The sequence below is a fragment of the Podarcis erhardii genome (assembly GCF_964252035.2).
Source record: "Podarcis erhardii genome assembly, chromosome: 12".
In the NCBI taxonomy this organism is placed as follows: domain Eukaryota; kingdom Metazoa; phylum Chordata; class Lepidosauria; order Squamata; family Lacertidae; genus Podarcis; species Podarcis erhardii.
Genome location: NC_138513.1, coordinates 43681943 through 43703297, shown reverse-complemented (window position 1 = coordinate 43703297; position 21355 = coordinate 43681943). Strand labels below are relative to the sequence as shown.

At 43.7% G+C, this 21355-nt stretch overlaps 1 protein-coding gene across 1 annotated transcript in view; it reads left to right on the top strand.

Annotated features, from left to right (window-relative positions):
• TRANK1 (tetratricopeptide repeat and ankyrin repeat containing 1) overlaps window positions 1-21355 on the top strand; it is a 52959-nt gene that overhangs the window by 19548 nt on the left and 12056 nt on the right. The window contains exons 6-18 of the mRNA XM_081834706.1: window positions 1086-1169; window positions 1641-1779; window positions 2667-2798; window positions 4005-4175; window positions 8101-8262; window positions 10459-10713; window positions 12160-12336; window positions 14029-16992; window positions 18274-18473; window positions 18938-19075; window positions 19611-19754; window positions 20402-20558; window positions 21203-21291. Coding sequence (XP_081690832.1) covers window positions 1086-1169; window positions 1641-1779; window positions 2667-2798; window positions 4005-4175; window positions 8101-8262; window positions 10459-10713; window positions 12160-12336; window positions 14029-16992; window positions 18274-18473; window positions 18938-19075; window positions 19611-19754; window positions 20402-20558; window positions 21203-21291 — 4812 coding nt within the window. The remainder of the gene's footprint in view (window positions 1-1085; window positions 1170-1640; window positions 1780-2666; window positions 2799-4004; window positions 4176-8100; window positions 8263-10458; window positions 10714-12159; window positions 12337-14028; window positions 16993-18273; window positions 18474-18937; window positions 19076-19610; window positions 19755-20401; window positions 20559-21202; window positions 21292-21355) is intronic.

Sequence of the window (21355 nt, the reverse complement as noted above, 5' to 3'; positions counted from 1 at the left end):
GTGATCGCAGGTTCTGGAATCTGTCTGCTTCGACGTTTCAGCCCTGTGATTACATAGCCCAGCTTAGAATTGGGATAAGCTGATGTGAATTGTAGGTGTGCTTCCTTAATGTGTAAGCTTAGCACAGTTTTTGGTGTAGTGCTCATTATTTTTGCTTGCACCTTTTAAAGAAGGAAAAAGAGAGACGAACAATGTAGGTAATAGTAAGCCAAACCGTGGCTTGCTGTGGATAGGCAAGCATATTGGTACATTGGGAGAAAATCACAGCCATTGCAGTCATTCTGTGCTCCTGCTGCCATGCTACTGGGAGCTCAGCCATGGCTTGGCTTCATGTTATGTCTGAGCATTGTCTTGTGGTCTATCTCACTCCAAACAAACCACAATGGCAAGCCAAGGACAAAACTTGGTGGCTTGTTGAAGTGAGACCCAAGGACGAGGCCAGATTCATACAGAACAGTAAACCAAACTGATTTAGCTCTCAGCAGCTAAACCAGTAGCATGAGCAGGAAAGGACAACCACTGCAGTTTTCTCCATGTTGGCAGGTCATAATGCAGCAAAAAGCACTTTATTCGCTTCCCATAGCAATACCAACGGTGTTTCATGGCTGTTTAGGTAATTACATTCTTGCAGCCTGATGCAATAGTAACCTGTGTTGATCAGTGATGGCTGTTAGCAAAAGGAAGCAATTACCCGCTGCTCAGCCAATACACATGTGGTGGTTCTTAACTCTCACCTTTCTACTGATGCCAATAATCTCTGAGGAAGCAATACTGAATTCAGTTGTCCCTTCCTTCCCCCAACAAGTGAACACTTCTGTCTCATTCAACAGTAACAAGTTGTAATCTTGGGTGATTCAGGAAAAGCAAAATTATAAGGCATTTGTGTTTATTCACTAACAGTAGCACCTAGACAGAGAAAATAGAATCAGAATACAGCCAGATATATTTCCTTTTCACCCTTTCCATAGTTTCAAAGAATTGTTCTTGTTGGCAAAAGCACCAGGTGTCGCTGTGATCTGAAAAAGATGTGAGGTCTACATGCATTTGAAGTTCTAACGGAAAAAATATTTTCCCTCACTCCCTAGTCTTGCCTGTTGTTGGCTGCTGAGAAAGACCGGTTGCCAAGGAATCTGCAAGTGACCAATTTATCACTAAGAGAGCTGTTTGAGGTTTGTCGAAATCTTCCAGTAGAAATCCTTTACTGGGGCCTGGGTGAATGGAATTAGGAAATGGATTTCACCAGAGGGCTTGCATGAATGGCAGGTAACATAGGTGACCAATATCTGTTTTACAAACTAAAGGGTGTTAGAGGAGCCTGCATGCAGTCCAGCAAACTTAAAAACAAAAACAAAACCCAACTCCATTACTAGCTTGCTTTAACAGACTTGTCTGATTTCCCTTAATTGTGGGTCGACGTGGATAACAGGGTTTTAGTTTGTTTATTTAAGGCAAACATGGTGCTTAAATAAAATACTACTGTCAACAGAAATAAAATTTGTATCCAAGTTATGCTGCCTAATCATCAGCATTTCTACGTGGTGGGGATTTTATCATAATACAGTGATGGTGGAGGATTGAGATTTTATGTGCACCAAGTGACCAGAGCCTTAAACATTTATTCTTTGTTTCTCTTGAACCAGAAATATGTTCTCTTTGGCCAATATGAAAAAATGGAAAGAGTGCCCAAACTGGTGGAGTGGCTTGTCTCCCTTGGAGCAAATATAAGAAGTGTTGGAACCTATCCTCTTCATGCTATCATCATGCTTTGTATCAAAGCAAGTAAGTGCTTAAAAAAATCAAATCAAAATAAATGATGTCCTGAATGATGCTGCATGTAGTTTGGAGATGAATTTTATATGCAAAACATAAAGCTATGGTCCTATGAAAATAGTGAGAGATGTACAATATAGGCTGGCCAGCCTTTGGATGGGGGGACACTTGTTGGGGGCAGCGTAGAAGTAGCTATGTTATAAAGTCTGGTATTTTCCTTTCCTCAGTATATTAGAGTATCTGTAAACTGGTCTTACTGGGATGCGGGTGGCGCTGTGGGTTAAACCACAGAGCCTAAAACTTGCCGATTAGAAGGTCGGTGGTTTGAATCCCTGCGATGGGGTGAGCTCCCATTGCTCGGTCCCTGCTCCTGCCAACCTAGCAGTTCAAAAGCACGTCAAAGTGCAAGTAGATAAAGAGGTACCGCTCCGGCGGGAAGGTAAACAGTGTTTCCGTGCGCTGCTCTGGTTCGCCAGAAGCGGCTTAGTCATGCTGGCCACATGACAGAGCAGCTGTACGCCGGCTCCCTTGGCAAATAAAGCGAGATGAGCGCCACAACCCCAGAGTCGGTCAGGACTGGTTCAGGGGTCCCTTTACCTTTACCTTAAACTGGTCTTAAAGAGAAAACTAACCCCAAGGCAGGGAGGAGCTGTAAAAATACTGTACCGTCAAACTAGAGTGGCACCATTTTATATTCTGGACTTGATTTGTGCCGCGTGTGCCAAGAACATTGGTCATCCCTGCCCTGCAAGGTTCTTTGCTATACACCAACTAGACTAGATAAAGCCAAGCAGGGAAAATAAATGATATTGCAAATATCCTTTTTATGTATTCTGGAAAGGTTAAGCACAGTCTTCCTTAAATTGATGGTGTATTTCTTCTTTTTAATTATTTAGATGGAAACTACCTTTTCAGATGGTTATTGAATTATAAGCCTGAACTGAAGGATCTTATCAACCAGCAAAATGAAGAGGGGGCCACAGTTCTGCACATTGTAGCATCTCATTCAGCTGGCTATCCTATGAAAAGTAAGTGTGTGTGTGTTTAGGTAACCTGGTCTTTGGACAATACACTATCTTGCTAGTTTAATTCTTGTTCTCCTATTCTTTTTACAGAAACCCTAGAAAGGGCTAACTCTGGCTAGCATTGTGCTTTTAACAGAGACTGGCTTTGTGTTGCTGCATTTTAAACAGAATACTCAGACTAGGAATCTGCTTTCCTTGAGACCATCTCTAGTGGACATATTCTCACAGAATTGTAGCGTGATAGTTTCTGCAGGTTTTATTTTGCCCATGAGGTGGCAGTGGGAATACAAGTGTCTGTTCCAGCATCAAGAGTAGGCTTCGAATTCAGTTACAGTGCAATCCTAGGTAGATCTACTCAGAAATAAGCTCCACTGAGTTCAGTGGGGCTTATTCCTAGGTATAAGTGGGTTGGCAGTAGTAAACATCATCGTGTTAATTTTCCCAGAGCCACTGGGTGACCGAAAAGTTGGAATAACATGAGTAATAAATTCACTGCTGTCGCAGAAAGGGAATGAATAATGGGATAAAGACATGTTCAGGAAGGACTGTATTTCACTAATAGAACAATGGCTCTGGGCATAGAAGGTCCCAGAATAAAATGGGGCCATCTAAACCTAGGAGTTCCATAAGATGGGAGCCACCATTGAAAAGCAATAATTTTGTACTCCCAGTTTTTTTTGAAATAACAATTTGTATTGCTTTGCCCTAGTTTTGTGAGGGAGCCGGGGAAGCAGGTGTCTTGTTGGCTTCCTGTCTTGCAATCCTTTTTGAGATTGAAGGGGAGGAACTAAGCATCTATCTGTTCCATTTGAAAAATGCACCTATTATTATTTTTAAAAAAATAATAATAATTATCAGTCTAGTGGGCACCCAAAATGTGAATCCTCCACCATATATTTCTCAGCCCAAATTGGTGACCTGGGAACTTTTTGCAGTTTTTGTTATCCCCTTTTCCCTGTGTGACGGACCAGGGGTAGATGAATGAGTGGTGTGTTTTGATGTTTCTAGCAAGCATGGATTGCTGCAATCAGTTACTCATTGTTTGCTCTTTGGACCAGTTTCAGAACGGCTGCATATGAGCGCCACACACTTCTCAGAGCTTCTTCCTTCCTGCAAGTGTCAAATCACAAAGCTGAACTCATGGCGTGAAGCCTGTTGTGATTCAAGTCAAGAATATTGCAGACTCCTTTTATTTGTTTTGTATTTCAGATCTGATAGAAAATGTGGTGATGCTTCTGAACGCTGGGGTGGATCCCAAGATCTGTGATGCCCAGTCAAGGTCTGCTATGGATATCTTGAAAAAACACAAGAAGTTCAGGGTTATAGATATAATCAGCAAGCACATGGAAAGATTTAATCTACACCGGGATGAGTCACCAGGTATTTCAGAAGCAGGCCTGCTTGTTGTATTCAGTAATAACCCACACTTGGCAAAAGTGTCCTCTTCGTTTTCTAAGTTGGGTCTCCCATCTCTTGTTGGACTACAACTCCCATCATTCATACCTAGCAGGACCAGTAGTCAGGGATGATGGGAACTGTAGTCCAAAAACAGCTGGAAACCCTGCTGTAGACATAACACTTAACCATTATTCAGGGACTGGAGGTCATGATCATTCTGCTCTTTTCCATCTCTGCGTTAATTTCATCCATGTCCCAAGTGCCCACCCCTAACCATGGCTTCCTGTTTGGTTTTTGCAAAGTATTTTTGTCGCCAAAGCTTTGAAACTGGGCTTTGATACTGGAAACCCAAAGCTGCTACACTATGACAGCTATCAGCAGAGGTGAGACAAGCATACATAGGCCGAGGAGATTTGTGCAGTCCTTTGGGCTTGTATGCCCACTACTGTACTAATATATCTCACCGGTTGAGCGGCAGGGCTGCATGGCGACGTTGTTTTGGTTGATACATATAATTGTGTGTTGTTATGTGCTAGTGATGGAGCTTTCCCCTAAAGCTCTTTTGGGAAACTCTGGGGTTCCTCTGAAACTTTTCAGGTCATCTTCAAAGAGAAGATGCCAGACACGCTTCTCTGAAAGAATCTTGCTCGCTCCTACAATTCACAACGGCTGAGAAGTATTGGGGGTGTATTCTAAGGCAGGGATGGCCCTCCAGATTTTTCAAGACTCCCGTCATCGCTGAGCACTGGCTGGGGCAGATGGGAGTCTAAAAACATCTGGAGAGACACAGGTTCTTCAGTTCTATTCCAGTGCATGCTCTTCAGTTATAGGCCCAGTGCTAAGGCTCAACAACTATCTACAGTGGTACCTCGAGTTACAAACCCCTCAGGTTACAAACGCTTCAGGTTACAAACTTCGCTAAGCTGGAAGAGTTACCTTGAGTTGAGAACTTTGCCCCAGGATGAGAACGGAAATTATGTGCCGGCGGTGCAGCAGCAACAAGAGCAAAAGCACGCCTAGTTAAGAACAGTTTCAGGTTAAGAACGGACCTCCGGAACGAATTACCGTATTTTTTGCACCATAACACTCACTTTTTTCCTCCTAGAAAGTAAGGGGAAATGTCTGTGCATGTTATGGAGGGAATGCCTACGGGTCGCGGGGGGGATCTGCTGCAGTCGTGAGCAGAGGATCCATGGTTCCCCTTCCTTCCCTCCTCCGTGGCTCGCTTTGAAACAGCAAAGCGGGAGAAGAGCCGCTGAGTGGGGAGGAGAGAGGGACAGAGAGCCTGCTTCTTTAAAGGAGCAAAGCGGGAGAGGAGAGGAGCCGCTTACACAAGTGTAAGCGGCTCCTGTCCAGTTGGTTCCTTTAAAGCAAGCAGGCTCTCTGTCCCTCTCTCCTCCCCACTCGGCTAGCTAAATAGCAGCTAAATAAAGTTTTTCAGCTCGCTAAGCTGGGGATGAGCGGGGAGGAGGGAGAAAACCAGAGCCTGCTTGCTTTAAAGGAGCAAAGCGGGAGAGGAGAGGATCCTTCTCCCCTTATACCCCTCTTCCTCATTATTAGCAGCATCCTTCTCTACCCACCCCACGCATGCTCCTTGTCCCTTGAGTGCTTTTCCTTCCCTCCCCACTTAAAACGTGGTTACAAAGGATCCTCAGGACTTTTGCACTGGGCTACTCCAAACTCACTGTCAGATCACATGTCTGTGGCCACAGCATGAACCACAAAAATCATACATCCACTGTTTCGTTTAGAATATTTTTTTTCTTGTTTTCCTCCTCTAAAAACTACGTGTGTGTTATGGTCGGGTGCGTGTTATAGAGCGAAAAATACGGTAAATTCGTAACTAGAGGTACCACTGTATTTGTTGTTTAGTGATGTCCGACTCTTCTTGACCCCATGGACCAGAGCACGCAGGGTACTCCTGTCTTCCACTGCGTCCCACAGTTTGGTCAAACACAAGTTGGTAGTTTCAAGAACTACCATCTCGTCCTCTGTGTATCTGAAGAAGTGTGCATGCACACGAAAGCTCATACCAAGAACTGACTTAGTTGGTCTTTAAGGTGCTACTGGAAGGAATTTGTTTTGTTTTGACTATGGCAGACCAACACGGCTACCTATCTGCATCTCGTCCTCTGTCATCCCCTTCTCCTTGTGCCCTCTATCTTTCCCAACATCAGGGCCTTTTCCAGGGAGTCTTCTCTTCTCACGAAGTGGCCAAAGTATTGGAGCCTCAGTTTCAGGATCTGTCCTTCCAGTGAGCATTCAGGGCTGATTTCCTTAAGAATGGATCAGTTTGTTCTTCTTGCAGTCCATGGGACTCTCAAGAGTCTCCTCCAGCACCAGAATTCAAAAGCATCAATTCTTTGGTGATCAGCCTTCTTTATGGTCCAGCTCTCACTTCCATACATCACAACTATCTATGGGCAACACAAAAGAGTTATGTGTCCAACAGAAAGAGTTATCCAAGAATGTTTCCTAGAATTTTCTACAGGATTTCCAAAGCACATTAACTTGATGTGTTTCTGAAGAGAAAAACAACAACAGTCCCATGGCATAGCAATTAAAAGATGTAACCCTTTTTAAACGGCATGATTTTATAAGCGTGATTATATGCATGAGGTATTGTCACAGCTGCCACTTTCAAGATGGTTACAGTGGAAGGTTTTGGATGACGGGAAAATTTGAAAACCACTGGTCTTTGGGAAATACCGTATTTTTCGCCCCATAGGACGCACTTTTCCCGCTCCAAAAATGAAGGGGAAATGTGTGTGCGTCCTATGGGGCGAATGCAGGAGGCAGGCAGGCAGGAAAAGCTCCCCAAAACTGCACACAAGCTCCGCGCGGCTCTTGCAGCTTTTCCTCAGGAGGGACAAGGGACTGAGGCAGCCAGTCAGTCCCTTCTCCCTCCTCTAGAAAAGCCCACAGGAGCCGTGTGCTCCTTAAAGGGTGTGCGGCTCCTGTGGGCTTTTGCAGGAGGTGGGGGTATTGCCATAGCTGCACGCAGCCTCTCCCGGCTGGAGAGGTGGCAGGCGGCTATGGCAGCAGCCTCTTTAGCCGTGCGCCATCTCTCCAACCCGGTGCGCGGGGCTAAGGAATAGCCCTGTGACCCTCTCCCAGCTGGAGAGGTGACGGCAGCTTTGGAAGCAGCCTCTTTAGCCGCGCACCATTTCTCCAGCCCGGAGAGTGTGGGGGGGGGGGGCTAAGGAACAGCCCCGCGACCCTCTCCCAGCTGTAGAGGTGACGCGTGGCTAGGGCAGCTGCCTCTTCTCTTCCTCCTCCAGCTTCGCTTGAAGGGCGCTGCACAGTTCTCCCTCTTCTTTGCAGGAGAGGTGTTGCGCAGAGAGGGAGAACTGCACAGCGCCCCTTCAGCCACGTGCCTGCCTGGAAGCTGGAGGAGGAACAGAAGGGTCTCCTTCTATTCCTCCTCCAGCTTCCCAGCGAGGCGCCTGTCCTGCGAAGCCGGAGGAGAAACAGAAGGGTCTTCCACTGCATCCCAAAGCCTGGGGCGTGCTGAGCTCAGCGTGACCCAGGCTCCGAGCTTCGCGCAGCTCTCCACAAGCCGTGGGAGCCCGGCGCGACTTCGCACTGGGCTCCCACGGCTTGCGGAGAGCTGCCTGTTCTGGGGGCTGGGGTCGGGGGAAGCTCGGGCTTACCCTGACCCAGCCCCGCACCTGGGGGGGGGGGAATAAATTTTTTTCCCCCTTTATTTCCTGCCCAAAAAACTAGGTGCGTCCTATGGGGCGAAAAATACGGTATATGGCTATTGAAAGCAGAAATGTTGGGCCCCTTTACTATTGATTTTTTCCCTTCATATCCCTTATCATGGATTGCAGATCCATGAGCTCTGTTCCCGTCGAAAAAGGAGAGAAAAAATGTCTCAGAGAGGTTTTCAATGTTTTTCCCACAGAGCAGACTGAATGCACAGACTCTGCAGACAGTGTTGCCTTGCTTCATGATGCCTTTGAGCAGTTTGTGAGGTTTTGTTGTTCGGAAAACAGAGTGCATAACGTCGGTGTATTGAGGCATGAAAAAGTTCAGAGGCTTCTGAACCTGCTGAATTCAATAAGAGGTAAATATGTTTCATTCTCAGTGTCTGATATATGCCAGGGACATGTTTGAATCATTTCCGAAACACAAGGATGACTTGGAAACCAAGTAAAATGTTTGCTATAAAGACCAATCTTCCACTACTTAATATTTTTAGAACTTGAGCATTCATGTTGCTTCATCTAAATAGCCAATTTTGGCAGTTGTTCAAGTCTTGCCGCCCCTTGCACCCTGCTGCTGTATGTAGGAAATTAGCACACCGGGGGATATTTTACATAGGAGCAGTTTGAAATACAATCCTCTGCTTGCTTGAACATTCTGAAGGTTGAATATTTACTAATCCATTTTAACTGCTTTGTTTTCCTGTCTTGATGTGCTCCATAAAACCCCAGAAAGACAGCTGCAGTCCTGATGCATGTCCACTTTCGGTCTTCAGAGGGATCAGCATATCAGATAGAAAGTCTTAATTGCAAAGCATTTATATTGTCCTTGAGGCGGCAAAAGTTGTTCAGTTGGATATTTTAATGTGCTGTGTAAACTGATTTTCTGTGAAAGGTAACCAACTGAGTCGAGGAACATAGAGAATTCTATCGCATTGTTGGATTAACAAAAGAAAAGCACTTGTTGTCGGGGGTTGTAGCTCCTGCCTCACTTAGAAGCCTTTCAGTGCTTGCCAGAAAGTTTGATGTACCCTAGTGCTAGTTTGTGATCTATGGTTTGTAGCAAATAGGAGACACCAATGGAATCTTTCTGAGAAACAAAAGGGAAACAATGATGTATTTTCATTGCCTTCTTCCTGTCTTAAATAAATTGAGAACTGAAACGTCACATTGGCTATTTTGCAGGTTTACAGGGAGTTCAGTTTTTTCTTCCCTAGGTTTGTAGCTTTTTTAATAATGCACAACTGTGTTAAGTGTTTTGAGGAGGGCAATCAGTGCCCATCTTTGTATGTCAACGTATTCAGTTGGCATTTAAATAAGATAGATGTCAGGGAACTGACATCGGAGCCAGAAGTGGAGGCAGGGCTCCCAAGCGATGCCGGAGAAGGGCCAAGCAGGGAGAGAGGGAACTCATCGGCTGGGGAAGGAAATCAGCGTAACACCACGGATAAAGGGGGGCGGTTCGGGGAATCAGAGAGGGGTCTCCAGGACTCTTCGCTGGAGACCAGCGGGGAGAGCACAGGTCCTCCTCTGCCCACACCCACCCTGCGCAGAAGACTTCCGCGCAGGGAAGGTAGGCGTAGACTTGGCGTCAAAGAGCTTTTGTGCTGGAAGAAGTTTAAGAAACGCCCACTGACGGATTCTGCTAGCGACTGAACAGCCATGGAGTGAAGGGCTGTCCAGTCAGGAAAGGTTTAACCAGGCTACCTAGCCAGCAGTGGTGGCAACTTACGCATGAGCAACCCCCATACATTCATTACAATAGAAGTTGTGACATATTACGGACAGAGCAAAAGGTGAAAGTGTTTTGGATTTTTCTAGAACAACGAAAAATTTCACCATGTCTAAATCAGATTAGAATGTCCAGTTTACATCCAGGCCTCCTCAGAAATAAGCCCCACTGGGTTTGATTAGGTTTGATTCAGTGAGTATCTAGAAGAGATACATATATCACTTGCCCCCCCCCCACGGACTACTTTCCTGGAAAGCGGGTTAAAGTAATTTGCAGTGGACTCTTGTCTTACGTTACTTTCGGATTGCGAATGCTGCAAACCCAGAAGAGTATTCTTCAGGGTTTAGCCGCACATGCATGCGCAGAAGCCTCTACTTGCGGATTTTTCAGGGTACGTACGAACCCCTGGAATGAATTACATTCGTATCCAGAGGGTCCACTGTACCTCTGTCTTTAATGTGCTCCACAAACACAGCACACTGAACATGCCAGCAGAGTTGGAGGGAAACTTCCATACAACTAGGGAAAAAGTGGGTAAAATACTACCTCTTTTAATTGTTCTGAAAACTACATCATAGGGAAGAAAAGGCATTTTAAAAAGCTAGGAAAAATAAGAAGGGAAACAAATGAGAATGAAGGGACTTGGATGGAACGAAACCATGGAGTGGCTTCAAGAGGTGTTGGTTGTGTGAAATGGGTTGCCCGCCTCTACACATGCAATAATCAAATCCGAAGTGCCAAGGAATTTGTTTTTATAGTCAACTGTATTTCAAAGATCTTGTAACTTTGCTGGGCATAATGGCAGCCTTATTTTGACTACTTTCAGAAATTCCTGAAGAAATAGTTTGTGACATTCCTCCTGTGTGCGCCAGCCGCTTCATAAAGCTGTTGCTGGAGAAGCAAAGGTGGCATGAAGTTATGCTGCTGCTGACCCGAAAAACCACAGGGAATATGACATTGGGAGACGGCTTTATTAAGAACTGCAATCTGTCGGACGTTGACATTGGCACTGTCTTGAAAGACATGGACAGGTCAGATGGGCGACGGTTGCATCTCGTGAGATGCTTGATCCAGAGGGGAGGTGAGTATTCACAGATACCAAACTTTCTTTGAAGATCTGAATATCTCTTCGTTCTTGAGTTAAACTAATGCCAGTCTATCTCTTCTGCCTTTTTTAAAAAAAATACAGTCGTACCTTGGAAGTCAAATGGAGTCCGTTCGACTTCCAAAGCCTTTGAAAACCAAAGTGCAGCTTCTGATTGGCTGCAGGAAGCTCCTGCAGCCAATCGGAAGCTGCGGAACCCACATCGGATGTTCAGCTTCCAAAAGAACGTTTGAAAACCGGAACAATCACTTCCAGGTTTCGATCGTTCGGGAGCCAGAACGTTCGAGAACTAGGCTGTCTGAAAACCATGGTACGACTGTAACTACAATAGCTTTTTGTGCCTGCTGAACTATGGCGTGGAAAAGCTGTGGTATTGTGTTGCCTAATAAGATGGCGCTTTATGTGAGCAGAGGGTGACCAAGCAAAATTGGTGGCAGAGGCTTGGTGGTGTGGGATACAATCAAGCGATATTGCATTGTGACGCTTCTATTGTACTGCTAGCTCAGTTGCAAGCTTGATGTACCCATCCTTGGTTTAACTTGATTGTAGATGGCTGCAGGAACATTAAGAAGCTAGGAATTACTGTGGTACAGAGCGCTAAGAACCCACAGTGCCCCCATGGAAATAAACTTTGCTTTTGAGCTGTTTTGAGAAAGAAACAGAGAAACAGAACCCGTGTATAAAGGAGAATAAAGGGGGAAGGGGGGGGACACCCAAAACTGTATATTTTGCAAAGTTGTTACAGTGGTACCTCAGGTTACATACGCTTCAGGTTACAGGCTCTGCTAACCCAGAAATAGTGCTTCAGGTTAAGAACTTTGCTTCAGGATGAGAACAGAAATCGGGCTCCGGCGGCGTGGCAGCAGCGGGAGGCCCCATTAGCTTCAGGATAAGAACAGTTTCAGGTTAAGTACGGACCTCCGGAACGAATTAGGTACTTAACCTGACGTACCACTGTATTGTACTTCACCAGATCTTAACCTATTACAGTATTTGTAAGAGTGGATTCCAAATAGCATTGAATCTGTCCATGGCAAGTCTGCGTTTATGTGCAAGTTGTTCATATGTTGTGAGTTTGTGTAAGTCTTCAATCCAATCGTAGAAGGGAGCTGCATTTTTGTTAAGCCTCCTTAAGCTTAAGAGAGAGGCTCCCATTATGCCTTCCACACCTCTGTCCTGTTTATCATGGGGCTGCGCTATGAAAGCCCCCCACCCTTTCATCTCATTCTCCCCTCCAACCTAAACGCTAGTAGACAAAGGGCAGCTTGCATGCAGTCGTAGCGAAATCCTTGTTGTTAATCTCACAAGCTTCTGTGGATGCATTGTGCCTTTTCTAGAACTGTTGAAATTTTGCTGCTGTTTCCCCCGATCCCCGGTAGCATGCGCTTGTAATGCTGGTATTTGTAATATCATTTCCCAAAGCGTCGCCTGAGGGGAGTAGAGGAAGCCATGAAAAACCACTTCAGAAATGTTTAAAGAGCAATGATTTTGAGCTGGCATGTGTGCTCCTGAGCTCGGGTGCAAATCCACACCATATATCCATGGCAGAAGGTGACACCCCTTTACATGCTGCGTTGTCCATTTATTTTGATAAGAAAGGTAAGGACTTTGACTTGGTATTTTTGTGAGGGGTGGTTTATTGAAATAGTTTATAACCTTCATCAACCATGTTGACGGCAGCTTCTCCTGCCATCCTCTCACCATTGCAAAGTCAGTGGCATGGTTTGCAAAACCACCAGGAAGGGGGATGGGAATGTTCCATAGCTCAATGTAGAGTCCTTGTTTGTTTGTTTGTTTGTTTGTTTGTTTGTTTGTTTGTTTATTCCAATTATACTCCACCTTTCGTCCAGCCGGAAACCCAGCCAGATGGGCAGGCTACAAATAATAATAATAAATTATTATTATTATTATTATTAGGGACGTGGGTGGCGCTCTGGGTTAAACCACAGAGCCTAGGACTTGCTGATCAGAAGGTCAGCGGTTCGAATCCCCATGACAGAGTGAGCTTCGGTTGCTCAGTCCCAGCTCCTGCCCACCTAGCAGTTCGAAAGCACGTCAAAGTGCAAGTAGATAAATAGGTACCGCTCCGGCGGGAAGGTAAACGGCGTTTCCGTGCACTGCTCTGGTTCGCCAGAAGCGGCTTTAGTCATGCTGGCCACATGACCCAGAAGCTGTACGCCGGCTCCCTTGGCCAATGAAGCGAGATGAGCGCCGCAACCCCAGAGTCGGTCAGGACTGGACCTAATGGTCAGGGGTCCCTTTACCTCCTATTATTATTATTATTATTATTATTATTATTATTAATTATCCGAGGAGCTCCAGGAGACATGCACAGTTCTTTCCCCTCCCCGTTTTTATCCCCACAATGATGCTGTGCAGGAGATTAAGCTGAGAGGCAGTGGCAGTCATCTGTATGGCTGAGCCAAGGATCTGAACCCTGGTTTCCTAGGTCTTTGTCCACCACTCTAACCACTACCCCATACTGCCCCCCATGGTTTCTGCTCAGAAGAATTGTGGGCAGCAAATCGTAAGAAGAATCTCTGCCAAAGAACCCAGAGAGTTTGCTGCCAGTTGAAATGGGCAACTTGTGGTTCCATGAACAAATGAAACCTCCACATCATGTGTAATATTTGTTAGCTCTTTCAAATATCAAAGAACACAGCGGGGCACTTTTTATTCTCCTTTCTGTCCTGTCTTAGAGTACAGCTACCTCATTTGGAAGCTTTACCTGAACAATTAAGTATAAAATTCAACAGAGCCGAAAGATTTAGCCAAGTTAATTAGGAACAAATGAACCATTGCATTGTATGGAGAATCTATATGCTGGTGATGACAGATGGGAGTAAAATGGGGACAACCTGTATGCAGAGTGCAGCTCTTGAAGCACCCTTTCTATTCTTCCACCCCACCCCCTTCCAAAAAGGAAGAAATATTCCTTAAGGTGGGTCAAAAGGATTAAAAAGAAAAATTCACCTAACACTCCCTAGATCAAGAGATTGCAGAACTCTGAACTTGTTCCAAGGCTGTGGAGAATTCCTTCCACTTGGAATGAAATATCTGCCCTCCATTAGCTTTCTCTCAGGCCAGGAAATTTTTATTGTTTCTGGTAGGCAGCATCTCATTAGAAGTAAGTTAACTTGAAGGATGGAAACAGAGATGGTTATGAACCACTTTGAGCATTGTACAATATGGATAAAAAGGATCAACTTTAATCTAAAATATTACTGTGGCTTGTGTGAATGGACATACAAAACTTAATTTTGTATATTTTGTTTTTTTCTCTCTCTCTAGATGAGAATGGCTTACATTTATTGAGACTCCTTCTAGAATTGTACGATTCGGATCAGTCCAAATTTTCGTATCTTAGTCCCAATAGGCGAGACAAGAATGGGGACACAGTCATGCACATTATTTTTCAGAAAAACCTAACAAAGCATGTTAAGAAAATGTTAGGCTTGCTTGCAAAGTTTGAAATTAACTTGAATTTAAAAAATAAATCTGGCAGAGATGTGCGTCACAGAATAAAAAAAACGGATCCGATGCTTATAGCTTGGAATGAAGCTGTGGCTGAGAACAAGAAGAGGTCCCGACATGAATCAGCAGGACATCAAACTAAAATACCGAAATCCACTTTGGCTTGCGGCAAGTCAGAGCCCCCAAATTCAACCCATTCTTCAGCTGCACGGTCATCCAAAATGCCGCCTGAAGAACTGCCGTCAGACACAGAACGTAATCTATGTGCTGTTTCCCGTGAAGAGGAAGAGGAAGAGGCAGAAGTTGCTGGAGTTCATAGCTCATCTTTCAGAGATACCAATAAGCCATTGACTCTGCGAGATTGCCTTGTACAAGCAATCACACAGTTAATCCAAAAACTCGCACCGAATGAAGTCTCAACAAAAGAGAACTCAGTGGTATCCCAAGTACCAAAGCAGCCACCTTCCATGACTAGGATTGCAGATGACAAGAGTGAATATCTGCAGGCGTGTGCCCATGAGGCCTATAATGCTTGCCCAGACCAAGATGAATTGGGGGAGAAGGCGCAGAATGAGCTTGAGGAGGCCAAAGCAGAAGAGGAAGAAGACGCCGAAGTCAATCGACAGCTTCAGGAAATTGAGACGTGCCTTCAGGACTTTGATAATATGACATGGGAAATTGAGTGCACCTCTGAGGCGCTTAAGAAATTAGGAGACAAAAGCTTCCCTCACCACATGAAGAAGAAAGTAGTATTGGCAATTCAGCAGCTAGGAAACGGTGAATGGACCCAAGGTTTACAAAAGAGGCTGAAACATTTGAAAGGTGACATTCGGCTCTACGAGGCAAAGTTGGACAAAGGGGCCAGACTGCTTTGGGAGCTTGCCATAGACTTTTCTCCTCGCTGTAGCGAGGCTGCGGAAAAGATAATAGAGAATGAGAATTCCACACATCCCACAGAAAAAACGGGGAGGGTTTACACAGAAATCATCAGGATATGGGACATTGAGCTTGATCACTGCAAACTCAACCGAGCCATTGACCGCGCTATCGACCGTGCCGTTGATCTTGCTGCTGACCGTGCCGCCGTTGACCCTGCTGTTGAAAAGATATGTAAAGCGTACAATCGTGGGCTGTCCTGTATTTTGAGGAAAAAGCTTAAAGGTATCAACGCAACTCCTATTTCTTCTAACTTGAATATACAAAAGCGCATTCCTCGCGTATATGTTGAAGATACTAAGGCAGAAAAGTTAAAAGATCATGTTCTGCCTGAATACTTTCCCCCAGCTAGTGCAGTGGAAACGGAATACAACATCATGAAATTTCACAGTTTCAGTACTAACATGGCACTTAATATCATCAGTGACATGACCACTGCTGTTGAATACCCCTTCAGAGTGGGCGAGTTGGAATACGCAGTCATTGACTTGAACCCCAGACCTTTGGAGCCAATCATCTTAATTGGACGGAGTGGAACTGGGAAGACTACTTGTTGCTTGTACAGGCTTTGGAAAAAGTTTTATTCTTACTGGGAGAAAGCAGAGTTGGCAGGAGGTCCCTTGTTGGTCAGACAGATGTGGCACAGATTGAAATTTAATATGCATTTTGAAAACAGCACTGAGGAGGAAGATAGTGAAAAGCAAGATGGCAGTGACCCCACTGATTCATCTGAACTGGAAACATCTCTAAGTACAGATGAGCAAGAGCAGGATGAAGATGAACAGGGTTCAAATCTAGGAGACCCAGAAATGAATTTACGGTATGACTCTGATGAGGAACATGCTGCAGAAGAAACTGACAAACTGGAACACTTGCATCAGATCTTTGTTACTAAAAACCATGTTCTGTGCCAAGAAGTTCAGAGGAACTTCATAGAGCTTAGCAAGTCTTCAAAGGCAACTAGTCATTTCAAGCCCCTTGAACCAAATGTTCACCGACTTCAGGATGTTAAAGACGAAAACTTTCCTCTCTTCCTCACATCCAGACAATTGCTGCTCCTCCTTGATGCCTCTATGCCTGAACCATTTTTTCTGAGAAATGAAGACGGAAGTCTTAAGTGCACCATTGCTGGATGGTCTACTAAAGAAGATCTCGCCATCTCAAATTGGCAGGAGGAAGAGGAAGACGTAGATTATGATGAGGATGAAAAGGTTGCAGAAGTCCATATTAGAGAGAGTGATCCTCGAGTCTTTGTGACCTACGGTATATTTGCTAATGAAATCTGGCCCAAAATGGTAAAAGGCAAATGTCCCTACAACCCAGCGTTAGTTTGGAAAGAAATAAAATCTTTCTTGAAAGGGTCTTTTGAGGCTTTAAGCAGCCACCAAGGCATACTTACAGAAGAGGAATACAAAAAACTAGGACGGAAGAGGTCCCCAAATTTCAAAGAAGACCGTAGCGAAATTTATCAGCTCTTTGGCCTTTACCAACAAATAAGATCACAAGGAAATTATTTTGATGAAGAAGATGTCTTGCACAAATTGTCTCAAAGACTCTTAAAGCTCAGTGATCTGCCATGGTGCATCCATGAGCTTTATGGGGACGAAATTCAGGATTTCACCCAGGCAGAGCTAGCATTGCTAATGAAATGCATTGATGACCCGAATGCGATGTTTCTGACTGGCGACACAGCACAGAGCATTATGCAGGGAGTTGCTTTTCGTTTCAGTGACTTGAAATCACTTTTCCACTATGCCAGCAAAAACTCTGCTGACAAGAAACAGAGTATTGTTAGAAAACCAAAAAGGATATACCAGCTTTATCAGAACTACAGATCTCATTCAGGTATCAAAATCTCAAATCTATATACATACGTTACATGGGGTGGGCTGAGGAGACGGAGGTTTAAAAGAAAGGATAGCTGTACTCGATTAAGCTAAAGTTCCTTAAAAGTATTCAGGTTGAACAACCTAGAAGCATAGCTGTCAACTTTTTCCTTTTTTAAAGGGAAATTCCCTTATTCCGAATAGGATTCCTTGCAAGAAAAGGGAAAAGTTGACAGCTATGCCTAGAACAGTGGTTCCCAATTGGTGGTCTGCGGACCCCAAGGGGTTTGTGTAAGCCACCCACACCATTCACATAACAAAAACTACCATAAAAATAGCATTTTTAAAAGTAGGGGGGTTATGGCTTGGCTTTTGAAAAACAGGGTCCACAGTACTTAGCTAACTGAGAACCACTGATCTAGAATGAAAACGATAATTTCCAGGCTGAAAGAGAATTTATTTTAGCTTGTACAGATATCCTCTGCAGTCTTATACTGAAGCCCTGCTTTACAGAGGATTTTCCTGTAATTCTGCCATTTGACCTGTGTGATTTCTCTTACCCATCATTGCAACAGTTCTCTGATGTGGGCTTGTGACTTAAGCAACATTTCTTGAACAGAGAAAAGAGGTGGAGAATCATTGCTCCCAGTAAAGCCATGGCTGATCTGGACGTTGGCCCCAGTCCAAGATCACATGGAAAACATGCATTTAAAGCACTATTTTAACAGTCATGGAGAATCCTGAGGACTATAGGTTTTTTTTTTAAGGGTGCTGACATCACAGAGCGACAGTTGCCAGCACCCTTAATCTTAACAAAGATTCTCCATGACTGTTGAAGTAGTATAATAGTGTTTTAAATGTATGGCGTAGGTGTAACCCAAATCAATCCCACATGACTTCTCACAGAACTGTTGAGGCTTTTGGTGACTGATTCTCACAGCTGCTGCAGGATAGGGCCCTGGCACCAGCTTGGGTTGGTTCCTTAGGGTCTAAAGCAGTGCTTCTGTGATACCCACTTCTGTGCACCTTTCTAATGAACATGAGTTTATCAGAAATGTGGAAGGAGGGTATATGACTCGACCATGTTCTGCCCTTCTCTGTCCCCTCATGTGGCCACCATCAATGAAGCAGCTTTTAAGCCATAGCTGTAAAACAGCTTTGTGTCCCAGCTGCGGTTTTGAGCTAGGCATTTGCTAACTTTTCAAGATTAATATTGTCCTTTCAGTTACCCTTTTATTTTGTTTCCCACCCGAGAGACAGATTTAATAGGTCAATTCTACCTGCTCATTATTGTTTGCAGGTATTCTCCACTTGGCCTCTGGAGTTGTTGACTTGCTTCAGTACTATTTCCCAGAATCCTTTGATCGTCTTCCTAGGGATTCAGGCCTCTTTGATGGGCCCAAACCCACCGTCTTGGAATCTTGCAGTGTTAGCGATCTGGCAATTCTGCTGAGAGGCAACAAAAGAAAAACACAGCCGATAGAGTTTGGAGCGCATCAGGTAGGCTTTTCTCAGCATATAATGTTCTGTACCAGAACAGAACGTTGCTGTTTTCGCTATTGTAAATGACAGTGTGCTGTCTTGAGTTCTTTGAACAGCTTTTCAGAATGTTAATAAAACTAAGCATGTCTGTATTAATAGAGAAGACCACTTGTTTTTCTTGTTTATTTGTTTGGGAGCATCGGAATACATTGCACTTGTAAATTATGGGCACCAGGTCTGAATCTTCAAGAAAAGTCCACAGCCCTAATTTCAGATGGAGGTGTGGAAACTGTTCCTGGATAACTACAGTAACCTAGGCACCTAAATGAGGCCATTCTTCTCAGTGATAGGATCTGTCTAGGCTTATCCATCACCAGAATCTGAAGACCTAGATTCAACTTCAGGCAACTTTCTACTTGTTGCATTATTTTCATGGGTTGCTGTTGGTTTTGGTGATCTAATGTCTCCCATTTTGATTGTAGGTGATTCTTGTGGCAAATGAAATAGCAAAGGAAAAGATCCCTGAGGAACTTAGTTTAGCTCTTGTGCTAACAATTTACGAAGCAAAAGGCTTGGAATTTGATGATGTACTCCTTTACAACTTTTTCACAGATTCAGAGGTATGTAAAAAAATAGAGAGAGAGAGAGACTGGATATCATTCATTTCTCTTTAGGGGAGAGCTGAACAACTCAAATAGGCTAGGTTGAGTTGTCATCCTTTGTTCCTGCTAATAACAATATGTTCAATATGTTCTTTTATCTGCTGGTTTGTTTTCCATCACATGTGCTTGTTTGTACTAAATGTTGTTTTTTTTTTTGCAATATCAGCACATCTTACTTTATACAATATATTCAGGACCAGTGAAGACATTGACCCCAAGTAAATTGTTTTGGGAACACTTGACAAACGAGTTCCACTTAGCTTATAGCCGGAGTCATTTTCATATCTGGGACTGGATATGGGATTTTTGCCCGAGATAGAGGGTTTCTTTGTTTCTTTGCACTGTGTGCTTTTGCTCACTGATTTGAAGATTGTTTTGCTTTCTGAGGTTGACTTCAAACACGAGTAAAATTGAAAACTTGGTTACAGCTTTCTGGGTGCAGTAGTGCTATTATAGCTATGGTTTTTTTGTCTCCCCGCCCCGCCCCCCTTAGGCTTACAAAGAATGGAAAATAATTTCTTCTTTCAAACCACCCTCTCCTTTACCTGAAGAAACCAAAATGGTCATTGAAACGCCCTTGGAGAAATTTGCTGATGCTCAAGGAAAACATCCTGTTCTGAATCCAGAAATGTACAAGGTGATTACAAAATAAAACCGGAAGCAATCATCATGTCCCTTTTTTTGAACCTATTTTTAAATAAGTAATTGTTTCCGTTTTGTCTTTTATTCAGCCTGGAGAATAAATAAAGAATACATATGAATCTCTAAATAGTTGACATCCCAATCTTTGAGGACTAACTGAAGATATTGCATTGTAATGCATTTTTAATCTTTCATCCATTGTCTTAAATTGGATACAAATTGTGCTTATAAAAGTACATTCCAAATTTCACTTAAGTATCTTAGCGTCCAAGAGAACTACAACATTGCAATATATTGCCCTTCTTTCCTGGGCAGGCAAGTTAATATGTGAACTTGAAGCCCGTAATGAGGTTTTGAACATGCACACCAAATTACCTGCTGATTTCTCAGACTTCTGGGAAAATAATTGTATTATAAACAAGCAGTGAATTCCAAACAGGCGAGTTTAAACCAAAGGCCACACTTGGCTTGGCAGTCTAATGGCATGTTAGTTTGCACTAGTAAATTTATTTTGATTTCTGTGTCTTCAAACATGATGTCCTAGAGTTTGATTTCTCTTGATGAAACATTAGTCCAAATGTATTTAGCTGCAGCACTGCTCTTTATGATAGTCTTTTGCACATATCAACATTGTATTCCTAGATGCTTAATGGAGAGCTAAAGCAGTTATATACTGCTATTACAAGGGCCAGAGTCAATCTGTGGATCTTTGACGAAAACAGTGACAGGCGTGCACCTGCATTTCGATATTTCATCAAGCGAGAACTCGTTCAGGTTGTCAAAACAGAGGAAGATAAAGGTAAGGTCTATGCTACAAAATTCTGCAAACTAGACTGTCTCATAATAAACATTTGATTTTAGCACAGAAGGTGCAAATAATTAAGGAAGGAGAAATTTATGCTTAAATGTTTTTTATCGCCTACATTTTAGGAAATTCCCAATGACTTCAGTAATGTTAGGGCTAGTTTAATGAGCTTAAAAACAGCCTTCCTGTTTTTAACTGCAGCATCCATCCAGCCCAACTAATATGGCCAAAGGTCAGGGATGATGGAAGTTGTAATTCCACAACATTTGGCAGACACCAGGTTGGGGAAGTCTGACTTAAAAAGATGTTTCTAATATATTTCTGGTTTCTTCTTATCTCTGTCTCTTCAAGAGTGCCTTGGAACCAACTCACAGCTGACTGCAACATACTAGGAAAGCATTGGCTAAGGCTGTCACATATCCAAGAACATTTATATCTGTGGTCAACAGTTAGCTTTGTCAGAGCGCCATTTTGAGAAGGGGATGTGAGTTGGGGAACCAACCTCCCATTTTCTCCACCCCAAAGCAGGCTTACAGTCAAGAGAACTGCTCAGATGACTGAATTAAAAGTGAGCTGAGTTGATGTCACAAGAATTTTAACAGTGCAACAATTCCTTCCATCCTTGTTTTGCCTCCTAGATTTTGATGACAGCATGTTTGTTAAAACCTCAACTCCAGAAGAATGGATTGCGCAAGGAGAATATTATGCAAAGCATCAGTGTTGGAAGGTAAATTCACAGACTTGCTTAAAAGGGAGGGCATTTTAGGAAAAATACAGTAACTCTGGCAATG